At 43.8% G+C, this 20,323-nt stretch overlaps 1 protein-coding gene across 4 annotated transcripts in view; it reads right to left on the bottom strand.

The window, feature by feature from the left end:
• The window catches only part of LOC115083980 (KAT8 regulatory NSL complex subunit 1-like), a 354,418-nt gene that overhangs the window by 247,332 nt on the left and 86,763 nt on the right, over positions 1-20,323 (bottom strand). For all 4 annotated transcript variants that reach the window (XM_029588184.1, XM_029588186.1, XM_029588185.1 and 1 more), the window contains exon 2: positions 19,209-19,350. In XM_029588184.1, the coding sequence (XP_029444044.1) occupies positions 19,209-19,350 (142 nt within the window). The remainder of the gene's footprint in view (positions 1-19,208; positions 19,351-20,323) is intronic.

Below are 20,323 nucleotides of genomic sequence, written 5' to 3'. Positions count from 1 at the left end.
TAGGTCCAATGGAATTGTAGGTTTTGGGCTTAAACAATTTGGAATTCCAGATGTTTTTCCTCAAATGAATTTGTGTTTTATATTACAACTCTCAGGCGAGAGTAATTGTTAATGGCCTAGTTTCTAAAGTCTTTGCATTACAAGGGGGCATATATCAGGGATGCTCAATCTTTCCACTGTATATTTTGACTACTGAGCATTTGGTTCTTAAAATGAAGATGACCTCTGATATTCAAGGCTTGATGTTGGGTCTATTTGCAGATATGTTATTGTTCTTATGAAATGCAATTATTGCTTTACCTACAATTCTTAATTTCATTTAAATTTTTGGTAGCTTTGCGGGTCTTAAAAGTAACCTTAAAATTGGAAGCTATGCTGATATCTATAAGTACTAAACAGCAATGGGTTGGTGTTTTTCCCCTTTATACTGGGCCACCATAGAAGTATTTGGGGTTTATTTACCGTGTGATTGATCTTTGCTATATAAACTAAATATTAGTGAAACTATTGATAGTTTTCGGGAGCAATTGTCTGCATGGACAGATTTATCAGTGTCGGTTTGACCAGTGTGCTCTATTCAAAATGACTGCTGCCTAAGATTTTGTACAAATTACAGATGCTCCCTTGTTGGCTGACTGCCAAAGAGATTACTAAATTACAATCCATGGTAACTCAGTTTTTTTTGGAGGGGTAAACATTTTAGAATGGGATATTTCACATTGATTAGAGCAGAAAAAATATGGAGGTTTAAATATACCTGATTTTCGTTTTTACAATGTGGGTGGCCAAATGCATTTTTGCTGGGAGTGGTACTCCGGAGTATATAAATTTGACATACCTAATTTTATGGAGTCGCTGGCTACCCTATTTCCACCCCTAGGACTTCTCCATGCTGAGGACACATTAATCCCAGCTAAGGTTAAGTCTCATGCTTTGTTTAGTCCTACTATATTAGCCTGAAGATTTGTGTGGATTTTTTCTCCAGAGTTCTCCAAGTGGCTCCCCTTAGTGTGGAATCCAAACTTTATTCCAGGCTTCCATAAAGATTTCAAAGAATGGAGACAAAAAGGGATTCTGGACATATTGCAACTTTATTGAAATGGGCAACACTTTTAGGACAGTTAAACACACAGTATGGTAGTATTTATTGCACAAACACTTTTTTGCATATTTACAAGATAGACACTACGTCAGGTTCCAAAGTTGTTTTCTGAACAGTCTATCTCATTATGATGCATTTACTGGATATACACCATAACAAAATTTCCAGTATAAAATACGAGTATCTAAATCTTCGGAGCAATGTTTTTCTTTTTTATAAGCAGAGTTCTGGACTAGAGGTCAGATAGCTCCCAATGAAATGGTCACATATGTTGATATAGCTTTCATACCTCCATATATGCCAAACAACAGGAACTTCAATTTAAACTTTTATATAAATCTTATATAGATTCTGTTTGAGTGTTTAAGATGGATAAAGTGGAACTGGATCTCTGCCTTAAATGCAATATTTGAAAGAGGCACGTTGGTTCACTGCTTTATTCTGTGTGTCAAATTTTATCCCTTTTGGGATGTGTTATTGGCTATCCTGGGGAAAACTGAAGCTATACCTCCTTTTTGTGGGGCTTTTCTTTCATTGGGATCCATGCAATGGGTTAAGGGATTGTCTAAACTTATGTTAAATTCTTTCATATAGCCAAACTCTTAGCAAAATGTAATATTTTAAAATACCGGCTACAATCTATTTCACCTTCTCCAATGCTTTGATTTCAAGAAATGGCTGACAGGAAGCAATTAGAGCATTTGGATATTCAACATATTAAACATCGTATCTCTAAGGTTATGTTACAGATTGGAAAAATGTTTTATTCTTTATTACCTCAATCTATTAGAGATAGATTAGTGATCTCGGGATATTCTGCTCAGTGGGTCTGATGTGATCATTTGACGACCATCACATGCTAGATCTGGAAGTGGATTGATCTGAAATGTGTATGAATGCATGTGATGTCTTGTATTTGCTATTAATGCGGCTTTGCATTAAGTATAATTTATTTCTAAAAAAATAAAAGCATTGTATTTTAAGTATTGCAGAATATTGGCTATATTTTATGTTTACTTGTGGTCTGTTGTCTATTTCATTATTGTATAAACTGTATTATGGATAAATAAATAAACAAAAGCCCTGCCCAGTCTCTCGGTTCAGTTCGCTTCAAGTAAATAAAAAATTTGGGGGTTCAAAAATCTCTTCTAATTACTGGCCATTTTAGCATAAATTCTCAGTTTAATCTCGCTTGACTGCTGAATACTTTAGAAACACTTCTCTGCAGTCCAGATGGTTGATGAAGTGGTTACTGATGCTTGGGGAAATCAGTCGTTGTTTCCAGCTTTCCACATAGATCCAGGATCAACCTGTTTTACGGTTTTGTCCGAACTCTCACAAAACCCAAATACTCTCTCTTCTCTAGTCCTACATAAAATCGTGCGATATCTTCTGAAACTTTCCAGACACTAAATTAGCGCGATACTACTAGTGGGGGCAGACTTTAAAAGCCCTACGCGCGTAAATCCAGCTGGATTTACGCGCGCCGAGCCTATTTTGCGTAGGGCCCGGCGACCCGCGCAAGCCCCGGGGGTGTGCGTATGTCCCGGGGCTTGTAAAAAGGGGCAGGGCATGGGCGGTCCGGGGTGGGGGTGTGGCCAGGGCCTCTGTAGGGCCTCTAGGCTGGGGGATTGCGCGCCGGCAGGCGCAACTTGCAAAACAAAGGTATGGGGGGGGGGTAGGTGGGAGGGCAGGAAGGAAAGTTCCCTCCGAGGCCGCTCCAATTTCAGAGCAGGGAAAGCCCTAGGGCTCGGCGCGCGCAAGGTGCACAAGTGCGCGCCCCCTTGCGCGCGCCGGCCCCGCGCGCATGTTATAAAATTGGGCGTACGCCCGCGTGTAGGAATTAAAATTCTAGGACTGTAAAGATAACTGTAAAATAAAATCTTTTAAAAAAAACCAAAAACACCCACTAATTTCTCTTGCTAAAAAACATAAGGGGTTATTTGCTGGTTTCTCCTTCCTAAATAAGAGAGCAAAGAAAACTCCTTTACTTTTTTTCTTTGTCTGTAGTCAAGCCAAGCTTTGCTTTTTTTTTTTTTTTTTACTTGGTTGCTTTGCTTGCTCATTTTATCTATATTTCAGATTTCTATTTTTTTCCTTTCTCCATTTTATTTTTGGTTCTGTCCGGTCTATCTGCATTTTTGTTTTGGTTTGAGTCTATTTTTAATTTTTCTCTCCCACTTCTGACCTCTGTTCAGTATTGGCAGTGGATGCAGGCTCCGGCTTCGAGATGACTGATTCTGCTGCAGGCCTGAAATGGCTCCTTCCCAAGGCCTCAGCTAGCAGCAGGTGTCAAGTATTAGGCATCCAGACAATTTTGTGCCTGGGGTTTTTCCCATTATGGCACATAAAAAACCAAAATACTGCATAATTTACATATTTGACAATTCTGTAAAAGATACCAGCCAACTAAAAACTAGAAAACCTGCAATTTCTATCCTTTGAATTTTTAGGCATCCACAGCAGATACTGTCTTGCTCTGCAAAGCATTAAATCTCTTGACAGTGTCAACATTTCTAGGCAAATGAAATATTGAGAGAATATCTACCTTATTACAAGGAACTCTGCAAGCCAATGAAATCTCCGACTAGGGTTTGACAGCTAAAAACATCATTGTGATTTTAAGTGCAATGCCTTTTCATTATGCCCAGTCGAACAATTCCTGGCACAGAGTCCCAAGTTACCCTTTAACAGAAGGCAAAAAAAAATGAGCAAGCAGAAGATACTGCTTTGAGAATACAGCAAATATTCAAGCGTCCATCTGCTACTACCAGATACTACCATCTGCATTCAGCTAGTTGCTATTTCATTAATCTGTTATTCTTGTGTATTGAAAAGATGAAATATAAAATTGTTTCAGTATATAAAAATAAATCTCCCAAATCCAAATAAATAATCCTTGTAGTCAACTAAAAACAGAATTCTCTGGAGGCTAAAAGAGAAGAAAGAAAAATAAATCGAACTATGGTCAAAATTTATTCCATTCAAAGGTAAGCCATCAAGATCAATAGTACGGACCAAAAAAAAAAGCAAAACTGCTTGCTTTAACTGGTGTTCTCGATAGACAGCAAAATAAGTGGTCACACAAGGGAATGACATTTGAAGACACCAAGATAGAACATTCTCCACCCACATCTCTCTGAAAAGCACAGGCAGGTTTTCCAGATATACACGAGACTTTCCATTCAGCCAATGTCACACAGAACCCGCTCAGTCCAATAAAACTGAAGAAGCCAACGCCAAAGGGGTGGAGAGTAGAAATTTGTGGTCAATTACATTGATGTCCATGAATGCTGGCTACAGGTAAGCAAACAGGATGAATCAGCCACACAAGTGGTTCTCTCTAAAGGCTGCTTTTCAAAAAAAAAAAAAAAAAGAGAGGAATAACAGCAAACAAGTTGCAACAGGTAAATAATGTGTTTTTGTAGAGTAAAAAAACCCATGTAAATGTGGAATGAACTCCATGCTGCAAGCTTCCAAGTCTCCTCATCTGAGGTTGGTCTTCATTGAGAACAACCAAGCTGCCATGGTTCTAACATTATGATTGGATTACCACTCTCCACCATCCGCCCACTACAAATCTTACAAAACACAGCCGCCAGAATCCTCACAGGAACAAAAAAAGCACGAACATATTACGCCAATTCTCATTGCCCTACATTGGCTCTCGATAAAATTTCGAATAGATTACAAAATACTGACCCTACTGCACAAAACAATATACGAAGAACGAACAAACTGGTTAAGTACAACAATAGTAATACACACACCTCAATGAAACCTCCGCTCTGAAAATCCCACCTGTGCACTCCAACCAACTAACATCAACTCGAGTAAGAGCCATATCCCTCGGCAGCCCCAAACCCTGGAACACCCTCCCAACGGAACTAAGAACTCAACCAAACCCAAAAACCTTCAAAAAGGAACCTAAAACCTGGATGTTCACCAAAGCCTACCAAAACACCCAATGACACATGCACATCCTCCCCAAAATATAACACAATCCAGACTGAATTCTCCTCGCCCCCGCATGCTTTTTTGTTTATTGTTCTGCCTGTGACACCTTTTCCCCAGATTGGCTTACCTGTAACAGGTGTCCTCCGAGGACACCAAGATGTCAGTCTTCAAAACATGCATGACAACATCCAATGGAGCATGACAAGGAAAATTTCTCAAAGTCATTAGAACTTTGACCATGCCTCACTGAGCATGGCCATGGAGTCAGTCCCTTCAGTTTAGTATTTTAGCATTAAAAAACAAAAACCAAGTCCAATGGGAAGTGGGCGCGTTTTGGGAGGATTGACATCCCATTATCCTCACAGAATACCTGTTACAGATAAGCAACTCTGCATTTTCTGAGGACAGGCAGGATGGCAGTACTCCCACATAGGGAATCCCTAACTACAGGTTGTACCCAACCAAAAAAAGAGAAAAACAAGTGCCAATATTGATGTTTTCTGAATATTTTTGTTGGCAATAAGGTTGTGGGGTTTTTTTGTTTTACACTTAACCTATGAGGGACAGCCTGGAATAAAAACAGGCAAAGAGAGAAAGGAGTAGGATTCTACACCTGAAATAAAATTCCGCAGGATACACTACTGGCCAAACCTACTATTGTGTCAGGCATCTCTGAGAAGTGAATGTGTAGAAGGAACTCCATGTCACAACTTTGCAGATCTTTATAGGGATTGATTTCCAGGTGATCCACTGACACTGTCATGGCTTGGACAGATTGAGCCTTGACATGGCCAACCAGATTCAGCCCCAACTGGGCATAACAAAAGGAGATGCAATTTGCTAGCCAATTACATATAGTCTGTTTGGCAATGGTGATCCCCAGTCTGTGTTCAAAGAACAAAAAACAAAACCCACACCGAATAGGATAGATTTTCTATGGGCTTCAGTCTGTTCCAGGTAGAAGGCCAAGGCTCTTTTACAGTCCAAACTTTGCAATGCTTGTTCACCTCGGTGGACATGGGGCCTGGGAAAAAGTATAAGGATGACTGAAAATCTGCCACCAACTTAGGCAGAAATTTAGGTAGATACATAAGTCCACCCTATCATGGTATAATTTGGTACAACTGTGGATACGTTGCGCGAGCCTGGAACTCACTGGCTTTGCACACTGATGTGGCCACCACCAAAAATACAACATTCCAGGTCAGGTACTTCAGACACCGGAGGGCAGAGGTTCAAAGGGAGCTTTCATTGGTTGGGACAGAATTACACTGAGGTCCCAAGATACAGGAGGATGCCTTATAGAAAGCTTCAAATGGAGCTGGCCTCACATAAGCCAGATAACTAAAGGCTGTACAGAGATGGACTCATCTACCACATAAATGGGCTCTGACAGACGGCCCACAAATGTGCAGTAGAGAGCAGCTCTACCGCGCATACGCGAGAGCACATCGGTCAGAGGGGAGCAATATGGCGCTGGGAGGAAATGGAGCAGCAGAGGGCTGCCTTGGAAGTGGCGGGGAGGGGGAGCAGTGGCGGCACAGACACAGGTGGTCTCCGGGGGTCTCTCTCTCGCATGCGCCTCACCACAGAGCCCAGTGGTGAGGCGCGCGCAAGAGAGAACACCCTGGAGACCTCCCATCTCCGTGTCTGTGCCGTCCAGCAGCCGCACTTAACGGGACCCTGGGATGGCGGGCGAGCGGCTGACGTCTTGCAGCAACAATGAGGGACCTGAGCTGCTGCCGCCGTTGGTGCGAAAATATCGGGAGAGGGAAGGGGTTCTGGATGAGGTGAGAGAGGAAGGAAAGGGAAGAGGAGAGGAGAGGGGATGGAAGGAAAAGGGAAGAGGATGTGAGTAAGTGGGAAGGGTAAAGTTGTGGAGAACAGAAAAAGAGAGTGGAACAGGGCTGAGGGAGAGGGAAGGAGTTGTGAATGAGGTGAGGGGAAGGAAAGGGGAGATGAGAGGGGATGGCAAGGAAAGGGAAGGGGATAGTATGGGGGAGGAGGGAGTTGGGGGGGAGGAACGTCGAGAGCTCTGACCGACGTAGGAGTGAGTCACATAGCGTAGTGACAGAGGACGGGAGGGAATTGGGAGAGGGTGGGGAGTGACTGAGGAGAGGAGGAAATGGGAGTGAGAATGAGGGGGGGAGGTGAGAGTGAGGGAAGGGGGGTTTCAGTGAGAGGGGAGGGAGGCAGTGGGAGAAAGAGGGTGAATAAGATTGAGGGAAGGGAGTTTGAGTGGGGGCAGGGGAGGGAAGGGAGGTGAGTAGAGGAAGGGGGTGAGTGACCGAGGGGAAGGAGGATGAGTGAACGAGGTGAATGGGAGAGCGGAAAGGGGAGTGAGGGAGAAGAAATGTAGAGGAGTGGCGTTTTCAAAAACTGAACCGAAAAAAAGTTTTAATGTGGCCCTTTGTTACAGGCTTAACGGCTTGTATTCTATATAGAGATGGTAGGCACCAATTGCTCTAAAGTAAACTCTTATGGAGTTGGCCTTGAGACCAGACTTTGATAAATGTAGAAGGTTTTTGTGTGGAGCAGGATTAAGGACTTTTTGCTCACACCATATAGCAAACCATGGGAATGACATGAACAGTTGATGCCACGGGACCCAGCAGCTTCAACATATCCCATGCTGTCTGCTGCCGCCTCATCTGCATCTCTTCCACTGTGGAAATCAAGATGATAGCTCTTTGCTGCGGAAGGAAAGGTTTTGCATGAGTCATATCTAGCAGAGCTCTGTTAAACTTCAATTTAGGTAGTGGTTTCAAATGAGACTTGGGAGTAGTTGACAATGAATCCTAGTAACTCCAAAACCTGGATGCTCATACACAGTGATTCCTTGACTCCTGCCCAAGATGTGCTCTTGACCAGCCTATTGTCCAAAAAGGGACATATGTGCACTCCAGTTTGCATAAGTGTGCCACCACTATGGTGACTAGGCATTTTGTGAAGATGTGGGGCAGATGCTACCGCAAAATTTCTCCAGCATAGGTACCAGGATAATGATTAAGTTCTCCGCAATCCAATCAAAACCTGTCTTAAGAATTGACTGGGTTACTCTCTGGGGCTTAGGTGCTCTCTGCTGCCTCAAGGGGCTTACTGTATATGAGACCGAGGAGGCAGGGAATAGTGCCTCCTAGCTGGATAAGTGCATCCTCTGCCTTGGCCTCTGGAATCTCCAGGAAGAGGAGGCCAGGTCTTGAGTGTCAGAGAGCTGCTGGAGCACCACATAATGATTTCCGTTATGCACTGCCACCTCCTTCATTCTGTCTCCAAAGAGATTCTCTCCAGTAAAGGGTACAGCAGCAAGAATTTCCTATACTTCTGGGCACACAGCCAGGCAAGTCTAAGGGCTACAACCTCTAAGGCAGAGACTCTCAATGTCATCTTGAAATCAAACATGTGTTTTCCGTACTCTAACCTTTTGTACACCAGTAACTGGAGGGAACCTTGCTTCTTTTGAGGATGTTGCTTGGCCACCTCCTGCATTTGCTTCAGCAAGTCCCGCATATACTGCCCCATGAAGAGCAGGTAGGAAGCCATTGAACATAGCCCTCTGAAAAACCTTCTTCCCAAGGTTTATAGATTCCTTTCCTGGGGGCACCAAAGTATAAGTTCTAGACTTCTTGGCCTTCTTTAGTCAATTCAACTACCAAAGCAACTATCTTTTTAAATCCAGGAGCCTTTTGGATGAGCGAGATCATGTCCACCTTATTATTAAAAGGAGCCCAGAGTGGGCCATTTCACATCCTCATGTGGACTTCCTGAAGAACGTTTGAACTGGAACTGCCATGACTTCTCTAGGTTGGGGGGGGGGGGGGGGGGGGAGGGGGTCCATGAATTGGAGGATGTCCAGCATTTTACTTTTGGTTTCATCCTATGTCTGTAAAGTAAATTGGATTGGTTTCAGCCTTTTTTTTTCTCATAAAACCTATGAAGGAGAGGACCTCCAGCGGGGAACTTCCTTCTCTCTGGTGGATGGGGGGTCTAGGGGAACCCCATCAACATTTGCTCTTCAGAGGTATCTGCAGAGTCACAGCTGCAACCTTAAGAGTCCCTCACCCTGGGTCTGTTAGTGGAGAGGAATCCTTCGGTGCTTGACCCCCAGCCAAGGTCTCAAGGACTGATAGACCTGGTGTATCTGCAGATCAAGAGACAGCTCAAGCAGATACATTGAGTATGGGCAGAACTGCATCTGTGCTGCTCAAGAAACACTACTAGCAGGGAAATCCGATAAAAGGGACTCATGATGCAGAAACCGCAGGTGCCTGGTAAGGCTGAAACTCAGATAGAAGAAAGATAACAGCTTGTGGGAACAGGAAAGATACTAATGTTGAGGTAATATGGGTAAAAGATGAAAAGAAACAGATTCAGCTGTCATGATGCTAAGATAAGAGGAAGCTGGTAAACAAAAAAAAATTCTTTATATAAGCAGCTAATGGGTATGCTGAGAACTGAAGGAGTTCCAACAGTGTCAGGTCATTTGTCCCTCGTTCCCAATACTCTGTCTTTACTTTACATACCAATAAATGCTTTTAATCTGAGTACCTTGTCTATCTGTAAACACAGGAATAAGCACTGTAAGAAGCCTTCACTGGTTATTTTCACCCGATCCCAAGGAGCTCCGATGGCCTAAGGTAAGCATCCTCCCTCAAAGAGCCAGAGATCAGCAGCTGGGCAGCAGTCATCAACCACAATCCCCCCCCAGGCATTGGCATCAGATCCAGTACTGGCACATCACAGAACACCCATAAGGAATCAAGAAGAGGTTTGAGGATAGTCTGTACCTGCCTCAGTGCCCTTGATGCCGCAGCACAAAGGCCAGCAGTGCTTTCTCCAAGGCTGCTGGATTTTTTTTATCCACTCTTCCTTGACAATGACCACACTTCTACCTCAAAACCGAGAGGTGCATCAGTGATGGACACCTGGATCAGAAGAAGCTGTCTCGAGTCCTTGTCCTGCTTAAAGGATGAGCTCTCCTCACCAAGGGACTGCTTTGTGGGGGGGTTCTCAACATGTACTGCTTTTCTTCGCTCGACGCTCGGCATGGATCTCTTCAATACTGAAGTCAAAGAGGCAGAACCAGATGATATCTTCAGACAGGAAGAGTCAAAAACAGGCCTGTCTGTGGGTTCCTAATCGACTAGCAATACAAAGTTCCCTCTACTAATGTAGCCCAGGGGTCCTTCAAGGTCAATGCCTCAGATATTAATGTGGATAAGTCTTCCAATGCCAGAAATGCTTTTGTATTGAGGGCTAGTCAGGCCAGTGTCCTTTGAGGTCATGGTTGGGCATTTGAACATTACTGGGGGCAACGCTGGAAACCTCTAGACATGTTCATCCAAAATAAAAGGAAAACAAAATCAAACTGTAGAGCGGCAGCACACCGCCACAGAACAAAAGTATGTAAAAATGAATGAAAAGTTAGAAAATTAACCAAAAACCCCCATTACTCAGGGTTACAAAGAGCAAAACCATAGGGGCTCCCGATAAATGATCCCGTGTATCTAGTAAAATCAAAAGGGTCCAGAAACAAGAGTGTGAAGCACCAAAACCCACGGCTCAAGGGCTTCGTGCAAAAAGACAGAAGGGACCCTGCATGGATGCCTGGCATAATGGCATGCCAGGCATCCATGCAGGGTCCCTTCTGTGAAGCACAGGTAAAATTTTAGAAATGTTGACATTTGTTTTCTGTGCCAGGCTCCATCAGATGTCACCCACATGTGAGGACTGCCAGCTTGCTTGTCCTCCAAGAACCGGCATTTTGTCATACTGCACCATGCTTCAAGGCAGAGTCATAGCAGGCAATTTGGCACCTATGGCCAAGTGAAAAAGTGTGCTCTCAGTCTATACACCAGTGTTTCTCAAACCAGTCAGGGAGTACCTCCCCACCAATCTAATTTAGAGGCAATACCCAATAAATATGCACAAGATAGTGGGGACAATGAATGCAAATTATCTCATGCATATTTATTGTCTATAGCCTACAAATCTGGCTGGCTTGAGAAACACTGCTCTATAAAAAAAAACACGACACCAGGAGTTGTAAGATTAAAATTTTTCTCCCACTGGTATCAGGTAGCCCTCTCATTCCCTGCTTCTCCATCAGGCACCCCTTTGCTCTTTCACACCTTCCCATTTCCAAGCCTCCCTTCTCAAGAACCCCCCTGGCCTCCTCATTGCCCCTCCCCCTCGAAGCATCCATTCCCACTCCCCTGAAATCCCATCCTACCCCACCTCCTGGATTTGCAATTTATTTCCCCCCTCAACTTCCCACTATTTGTTCCAGTGCGACTCTGTACAACTCCTCTAGCCACTGGTGCTGCTACGCCTCTTCCTGCTCAGTTCAGGGCTCTCTATGCATGGAGCCCTGAGTGGTTCAAATAGAAGAGCATTGAACAACTGCACGGGTGTGTGAGTGGCACCTGCAAGTGAGAGGGAAACAGCAGCAGAGTTTGGGACCCAACCACCTTCTTCTTCCAGTTCCTGTTTGGCCATCTCCAGGCTGCCACCACCATCTTTTGCTTCCCACGACAGAAGACAAACTGAGGAAATCTGTAATCGTGCAACTCCCTTCCGCGGCGGTGCTAGGATTGCCAGCTTTTTAAAGGAGAAAAACAAAACCTTATCTGCCTCTCCCCCTCTACAATCAACTACCACCTAAACACATGATCTGTTCCCCCTAGATACTTCCCAAACACATGAGCCGTGATCCCATTCAGTCCTTAGATCCCACCCCCAGCTTCCAAATACATTCCCCATAGCCCTCTTCCCATAAACATTCCTCAGTCTTCAGGGGGGGCCCCCCCCCCCATATCTTTCGACCAGAACAGGGTAGGAGCAGAGCAGTCCCCTACCAGGCAGGGGCATTAGATAAAGATTTGCCATACTGTATCAGACTGAGGGTCCATCAAGCCCAATATCCTGTTTCCAACAGTGGCCAATCCAGGTCCACAAGTACCTTGCAGGATTCCAAAACAGTAGATTAGATTCCGTGCTGCTAACACTCAGAGATAAATAGTGTTTTTTTTCCCCAAGTCTGTCTGGTTAACAGTTTACGATTTAGAAACAGAAATATAGAAACATGATGGCAGAAAAGGACCAAATAGCCCAGCTAGTATGCCCACCTGTCTAATTTATCTTGCCTTTACAATACCTATCACTCCCCCTCAGAGATCCCCTGCATTTATCTCATGCTTTCTTGAATTCAGATACCATTTTTGTCTCCCCCACCTCCACTGGAGGACCGTTCCATGCATCCATACCCTCTCTGTACAGGAATATTTCCCAAGATTACTTCGAATCTACCGGGTTTTACCCTCATCCCAAGACCCCTTCCTTGTTCTAGAGCCTCCTTCCCACTGAAAGAGGCTCGCTTCCTGTGCATGGGAAACCTTTGTGATATTTAAATGTCTCTATCATATCTCCCCTATCTTGCCTGTCCTCGAGGGGATATATGTTTAGATTTTTAAGTTTATCCCCATATACTTTAGAACTAAGACCAATGGTCATTTTAGCAGCCACCCTCTGGGGACCAGTGGTTCTCAACCTTTTTTCGGCCGGGACACACCTGACAGATGGTTCTCACATGCGTGACACACTGAACATGTGACAGTCATGGGGCTATATGTAAACATACACTCTGGATCAATGGGAACCCCCCTTAACCTCCAACAATGGATGCAGAGCAGAATTAGGGCATTACCCATAGAACTCACCATACAAAAATAAAATATTCTGGTTCTGACGACAACTCAGTAAAAGCAAAACAAACTCCCTTTACTAGCAGGCACCCTGCCTTATATGAAAAGGCAATAATTTACCACTAATGCATGTCCCATTGAGAAAACACAACAAATAAGATTGATTCAAATGCCTACATGCTAGTAAAATACCTCACCTCGGTCACACACACAGAACTGACCTTCACCAAGTACATAAAGACCACAAATTATAAATATGGAGACAAACTGGAATGGAAAACCAAAGAAGCCACTCTGCATGCAGTGCAAACCTGGAGAAATGGAAAGAGAAATATAGCACCTAACAGTCCCAGGATCTGCAATAATGCACACAAACTAACCCGCACAAAGTTACACCTGCATTATGGAACATATAACAACCCTATCTATGAAAAGGCAACACTACAAATATTAAATCAGGTCCTAAACACTAATACACCTCCTATTAGGAAAACAGAACAAGCCAAGCTGCTATAGATCCCCACACAGAAATAACTGTAAAACTATATTAATAAATGTTTCAAAACAGCTGAACAGAATAAGGTCAAACAATTAAACTCATAAAATTATTAAAAAGTGTCTAAATATCAACAAAATATTTCAACAGCAGACACATCACATAATACTCAATAATTAAAATGGCAGTCAATCAAGAAAAATAAACTTAAACTTAAAATGCCACCTTTACTTAACCTCTCCAGCAACTCTTCTACTCCTTTCCCTTGAAAGCACAGACCAGGAGCAGCAGCGGCTGCTGAAGCTCTGTCCTTATGGTCCTCTTCTTTAGGGCCCACAAGTCACTCACACCCCCTCCCCCCCCCCCCCAAATTAAACCCTACGACCAGTCTCTATCTCTCACACACACCCCAGTCACCTCCCTCCCCAGTCTCTCTCACACACACCCCAGTCACTCTCTCTCTCTCACACACACACCCAGGGTCACCTCCTTGCCCAGTCTTGTCTCTCACACACAACTCGGTCACCTCCCTGCCCAGTGTCTGTGCCTCACACACACCCCAGTCACCTCCCTAACCAGTTTATGTATCTCACACACATCCCCAGTCACCTCACTGCCCAGTCGCTCTCTCACACATACTTTGCTTAGAGCCCCAATGCTGTGTTCCCCTTTAATTTCGCAGTGGCAGATTTCCCAGGGCTGCCGCTGCCTTCTCAGCCGCACTGAAGCAGCAAACATTTATTTTAGAAAAATATGCCACAGCACTCAAGCCTTTCTTCTGGCTGTCGGGATATCCCTAGGTCCAGTGGCCCCCATCTGCCTGCTTTTACATCCACTGGGAGCTCCAATTGCCCCATCTGTAATCAGCACGGCTGAGCGCCACTTTTACTTTAATCTTGGCTTTGCCGAGCTCTCTCTGTTGCATCGGGGGGGGGGGGGGGGGGGAATCCCTGGAGCAACCAGCCTCTTCGTGCTGCCGCTTTGGGTCCCTACTCTATTGCGGTTCCCTGCCGCTTTGGAAGCAGGAAATCCTGGCACGGCTGGCCTCTTTTCTTTGTGGCTCACCGCTGTGTTTAATTTCAGCACTTACACGTGGCGGTCACAGGATCTGGCTTCTTCACCGCCACGGGCCTGGACACTGCCACTCCTCCCAGCCCCCCTCAAACCACCCCACCCCCGGGCTGTGAGATGCCCCCCCCTTCTTCCTGCCCCACTGGCCAATCAGCGGCTTCCTCCTCCCACTGGCAGGAAGAAGGGAGGAGGCTTCCTATTGGCCTGCGGGAGCAGAAACAACAGAGGAGGCTTCCGATTGGCCCGTGGGGGCAGGTAAAAGGAAGTATAACTGGGGCTTTGGGACACCGGGAGCCACGACACATCAACTGGTGCTTGGTGACACATTGGTGTGTCGCGACACACCAGTTGATAACCGCTGCTCTGGACCAACTCCATCCTGTTTGTATCCTTTTGAAGATGTGGTCTCCAAAACTGTATAGACTATTCCAAACGAGGTCTCCACTAGGGACTTAGAAGGCAAAGATAAAGCAAGACAGACCAGTTGCCTTAGGTAGGGATTTATTCATTCACACAATTATCTTGATAAAAGAGCCCAATTCTGGCCGAGTTTCGCACAAGGCTGCTTCAGGAGCTTTCAGGGAGATAATGTTATGTGTGATTTTCCAAGATGTAATAATGGAAGATTGTCCTAAATGGAATCACGGCGGATTAAACTTCAACCATACGTTGCGTACATTAGTATTTCAGTTAAATACTAAGACTGTGCAGATTAGCAATCTACTCCACTATTTTTGGCTGCTTTCTGCCGTCACTTTCTCCACCTGTTTGGCCACCTTAAGATCATCAGATACAATTACCCCTAGATCCCACTCCTCTTTGGTGCTTAGAAAAAATTTGCCTTCAATACTATCTTTCCTTTGGGATTTTGCAACCTAAATGCATTACTCTGCATTTTTTAGTATTAAATCTTAGCTACCATTCTCTAGACCATTCCTCAAAAGCTTTGATAGATCCCTCCTCATGTTTTCCACACCTTCTTGGCTGTCTACCCTGTTGCAGATTTTGGTATCATCAGCAAAAAGACAAACCTTTCCTGACAATCCTTCTATGTTGCTCACAAAAATGTTAAAAAGAATCAGTACAAGGACACACTGCTAATAACACCCACTCCTCAGAGAAAACTCCATTACCACTACCCTTTCTCACCTTCCACTCAGCCAGTTTATAATCCAGTCAGTCACTCTAGGTTCCTTACCAAAAACCCTCAATTTCTCCTCCAAGAAATTGTCCAAACCTTTTTTAAACACAGCTATAATGGCTGCTTTTACCACATCCTCAGGCAATGAATTCCAAAGCTTAATTTCACATTGAGTGAAACAATTTTTTTCCAATTGGTTTTAATTATGTTATTTACTAACTTCATGGAGTGTCTCCTACTTTTTATGTGTGAAGGAGTAAATAACCAATTCACATTTACCCATTCTAATCCACTCATGATTTTATAGACCTCTATCTGCCCCTCAGTCATCTCTTCTCCAAGGTGAACAGCCCTAACCTCTTTAGCCTTTCCCCTCATAGAGGAGCCATTCCATACCTTTTATCACTTTGGTCACCCTTCTCTGTATTTTTTCCAGTTCAACTTTTTAAGAGATGCTGCAACCAGAATTGCACAAAGTACTCTAGGTATGGTCTCTCCATGGATTAACACAGAGATATTATGATGTTCTTCATTTTCTTCTTCATTCCTTTCTTAATAATGCCTAACACTGTTTGCTTTTTTGATCACTGAAGTCCACTGAACCGAGGACATTGAAGTGTTGGTCCATGCTGACGCCCGGATCCTTTTCCTGTGTTGTAACTCCTAATACGGAACCTAAATGTGTAACTACAGTGTGGGTTACTTTTCCCTATGTGCATTACTTTGCGTTTATCCATATTGGGCATCTAAATGGCAGATGAAATCTAATTTCCCAGTCTCGCAAGGTGTTCCAACAATTTCTCACAATCCACTTGTGATTTCACTACTCAGAATAATTGTGTCATCCGCACATATTTATTTATTTATTTGGAGTTTCTTATATACCGATAGCCGTTTGCACATCGTATCGGTTTACATACAACTGATAACTTGTGGGCGTAGCCCTTACAAAGAACAATAGCAAGATGTGAAAAACAATATACAAGAGATATATATGTAAATCAAGAGATATATGCAAAAAATATATATGTAAATCAAGAGATATATGCAAAAAATACGAGAGATATATATGTATATAAGAACAGGGAGTATCAAATGGGTATCATATGATCACCATATGATCATAGTATCATATGATCACCTCACTCGTCGTTCCCTTTTCCAGATCATTTTTAAATATGTTAAAAAGCACGAGCCCCAGTACAGATGCCTATGGGCTGGTTTTACTGCTGCCCCTGCATATGGCTCCTCTTCCTCATGACCCCACATATGGCATCTCTCCCTACTAAGTCCCCCCATGGCTCATTCTAGGCACCTCTTCATTTTAGTATCCCCACTTCTACAGACAGACATACCCACCCCTCCCCCACAAGGCTCCATCACAACCCTTCTCAGTTCCTCTCATTCCCAGCACCTTCCAAACGTCTCTTCCCCTCCCCCCCCCATGGCCCCTTCCTGGCTTCTTTCCCTGGCAGTATCAGTCCCCCTCCTCTGTTTCTACCCTTTTCTGTGCCACAGCAGGTTGGCAGCAGCTATGGCAGCAGTAATAGAAAGAAAATTGCAGCGCGGGACAACTATGTGTGTGTACTCTGGCAGACCCTGCAGCAACCCCACCCCTTGCAGGGGGTTTCCTTGGTTACAGGAGGAAGGGATGGGGGTGCCACAGGACCTGCCACATCACCCACACGAGCTCTGGCCCTGTGTAGCATTTCCTTCTCTGTTGGGCTGTGCCGTCTCGCACCAGGTTTTTATTTCTGCCATCAGTGGATAAACAGGCCGGGATTCGAGAAGAAAATAGAAAGCTGCAACCAGGGTGACAGCCAGAAGCAGCACTGCACAATGCAGATTGTTATTTCGAGGAGCTACTGCAATTGGGAACTTAGCAGGAAGGTGATTGTGAGGTTGAGTGGGAAGGAAGAGGGAATGAAGGGTCCTTTCCTGCTGGGGACCCATACTGTGGCTCCTCCCCATTAGCTATGATGTCTGACTAGTACACAATGCGAGTCACCTAAGGCCTGCCAGTTTATCTTTGCTGCTCTAGATCAATGTTCCCCAACCTTTTCAAGCCAAAGGCACACTTGTATTAACAAAAATGTTGTGGCACACTAAACTCCACTGAGCAGGCAGTGTACACATCTGAGGACTCCTTGGTCAAAAAGAAGAGCTAGGGAAACCGTGAAAACCCCACCAGTCCCTCTTCCAAATTCTAAAACAAAGGGAGAGAGGGGGCAGAAACACACACGAACTCATCACAATGGGCCAGATCCCCCTGTTTACAGATGCAGGAGTCAGTGTGGTGTAGGCAGCCGACTCAGTTACTTTGGTTTCGGCAGCCACGCAAGGCGGCCATTTCACTGCTACTTTTCCCAGCACTCAGAGCGAGTCACATCCAGTGCTCAGAGCAACTCTCTCCCAGCCTGGATATAAGACAGAGGCTAGAAGGATTCAAGATGAGGAGGTGCTGTGTGCAATATGTATAACTGCACAAAGGGGGTTCCAGCTCTCTGTGCCCTGCATGTTGCCCATTAATGACCACAATTTGGGACTTGTGCTAGAGCTAGGAGGCAGCAGGATACATGATTACACCAGTCCTGAGAAAGGAGCTTCTACACTTGAGCCACCAGTTGTGTTTGTTGTTGCTGTGAAATGCTGAGAACCAAAACCAGGTGTCGGTCTGGATCTGATCATCAGGCAGTGATGGCTTTTCTGTGGCACACCTGATAGGTCTGAAAGCATATGGGGTGGGAAACACTGCTCTAGATGGTGCAGTTCTTACTATCTATTTTATCTTGTTTTTTTATTATGGATTACATGGTTTTGGTTTTGTTTTTTTAACACTCTTTAAACTCTACAACAGAAATGCATGAAGTAAGAATAAACTGCAACTACATCCAGATGAGAGGACAATTCAGTCCCAGTGCCCATTTCAGTTCTTGTATCCTTACTGAGTCTTTCACAAGTGATGTCAAACAGTGGAAAGATAACGGTGTTTGTTTTAATTTTGGTTTAAAGGAAAGTAAACAACTGCCCACTGGAAAAAAAAAAAAACTCATGGCTTCGAGTCACAGAAACCAACGTACATGCTTTCGAGTAATGACTGTGGCCACTACCGGCATGAAGTACACTCAGACTGGCAGCTTAGAAGTAAAAGGCTCCATAAGCTGATGCTAACTCACGGAGCCATCACTCCTCCACCAGTGCATTTTCTGTTCAAAGGGAAGATAATTCTCAGCTACTTCTGCAGATGGAAATGGGCTTTTTTGAAAACTGCCTGCCCTATATGCTGATAAAAGTATGTGCATAGAGCTTTTGCATGCAGCTATTTTTTTACCTCAGAGTGTGAAAAGGCTTTCTTGTGAGTAGAATGTGCAATTTGTTACACACCTGTATTTTCAAAAAATATGCATGTAATTTTTGGAAGCAGATGCGAGTGGGGGGGGGGCTAGTTTCGGTGGGATATTTTTCAAAATGTAAAAGTACACACATATATGCTTTCCCTTTGAAAATTACTATAAAGTCTGTGGGTAAAAAGTAGCTGCAGACTTTATACTAAACGCGGGCATTTACAGAATTTCGCCCCCAACAGGTCCGGGACTGAGCCAGGGTGGCCGTGATACACCAGACTTTAAATACTTTGGTGCTCATCAAAACCTTATGCTCAAGTCTTCACCAAAAATATTCTCAAGCCCATAGCTAAAAAAAAAAAAAAAAAAAGGGTTTAAAGCTTTAGCATCTTACTTTGTTTGCACGGATTTGTCTGTAGATGTCAGTCTGCTGTCGGATTCGATATTCTAAGTCGGAAACCTGAGCCTGCAGCCAGGTCCAGCGACATATAATGGCTGCTCTTTCCACTGCCCACTGCCATTCTGCTCGACGACACCTGGAAAATACCAAGATTTCAGTGCTCTTGTTTCCTAACCATTCTGATTTTCATCCGTTTTCATATATTCTTGTTTACTGTTTCTTATTCATGAACCTCCTCAATGCTTCTATGCCCAAGGCTGGAGAGGAAATGCTCGGTCAACGTCTACAATTCACTTTTTTTTTTTTTTTTTTTTAAATCATTTAGTTAAGAATCTTAGAGTTCAGATTATTGATGCTGTTATAACAGTTATGTGAATCAAAATGGAGATCTAAAATCCATACAAATACAAATTACATATACAAACGCATATACTTATTTATCAAAAATACAGTCTCTCACTCTTAATGTTACTACCCATAATGGGTATGAGAAAATAGATTTGCAGAACACTCACACATAAAAGCCAATTCCTTCTACTTTTATAAAAATGCCTACTAATGTGATCAACACTTGGATTAGCTGTTACTGTTTGGCATAACAGTCAATTAACCAGGAATATAGGAAAATCTAAGGCCCTTGCCTAAATCATGCTGCTTTTTTGTTTCAGATGAATTCCATGCATACATTTATACCTCATTACAGTCAGACTTGGGAAGCAGCAACTTTACAAAAACATTAAGTTGGCTGAAACAGAGAATATGCTTTTAAAGATACTTATCCTTTTCCCAAACAATCAGTTGTTCTATCTGCAACAGTGAATATTTTTACAGGAAATTCATGCTGAAGCATTCCCAGACTATCATTTCCTGCCAATAATATATTATACCTCCCCCCCCCCCCGCACAGTGGCTCTTAACTTGCTTACAAAAGACCAAGATGAAAAACATCACAAAGGTGCCAAACTGATCATTAGAAGTTAAAATAGACAACAAAAATGCAAGACAGCTGACAACAAAAGCACAGGATAGAAAATCAAGTTGTTAAGAAAAATGATTTACCGGTACTTTCTTGCTCAGTAATAAGAAGAGTTATGAAATAATAAAAAGGA

This window comes from Rhinatrema bivittatum, chromosome 2 (genome assembly GCF_901001135.1).
Source record: "Rhinatrema bivittatum chromosome 2, aRhiBiv1.1, whole genome shotgun sequence".
In the NCBI taxonomy this organism is placed as follows: domain Eukaryota; kingdom Metazoa; phylum Chordata; class Amphibia; order Gymnophiona; family Rhinatrematidae; genus Rhinatrema; species Rhinatrema bivittatum.
Note: the sequence above shows the minus strand (reverse complement) of the source record. Positions and strands in the feature narration are given on the sequence as shown.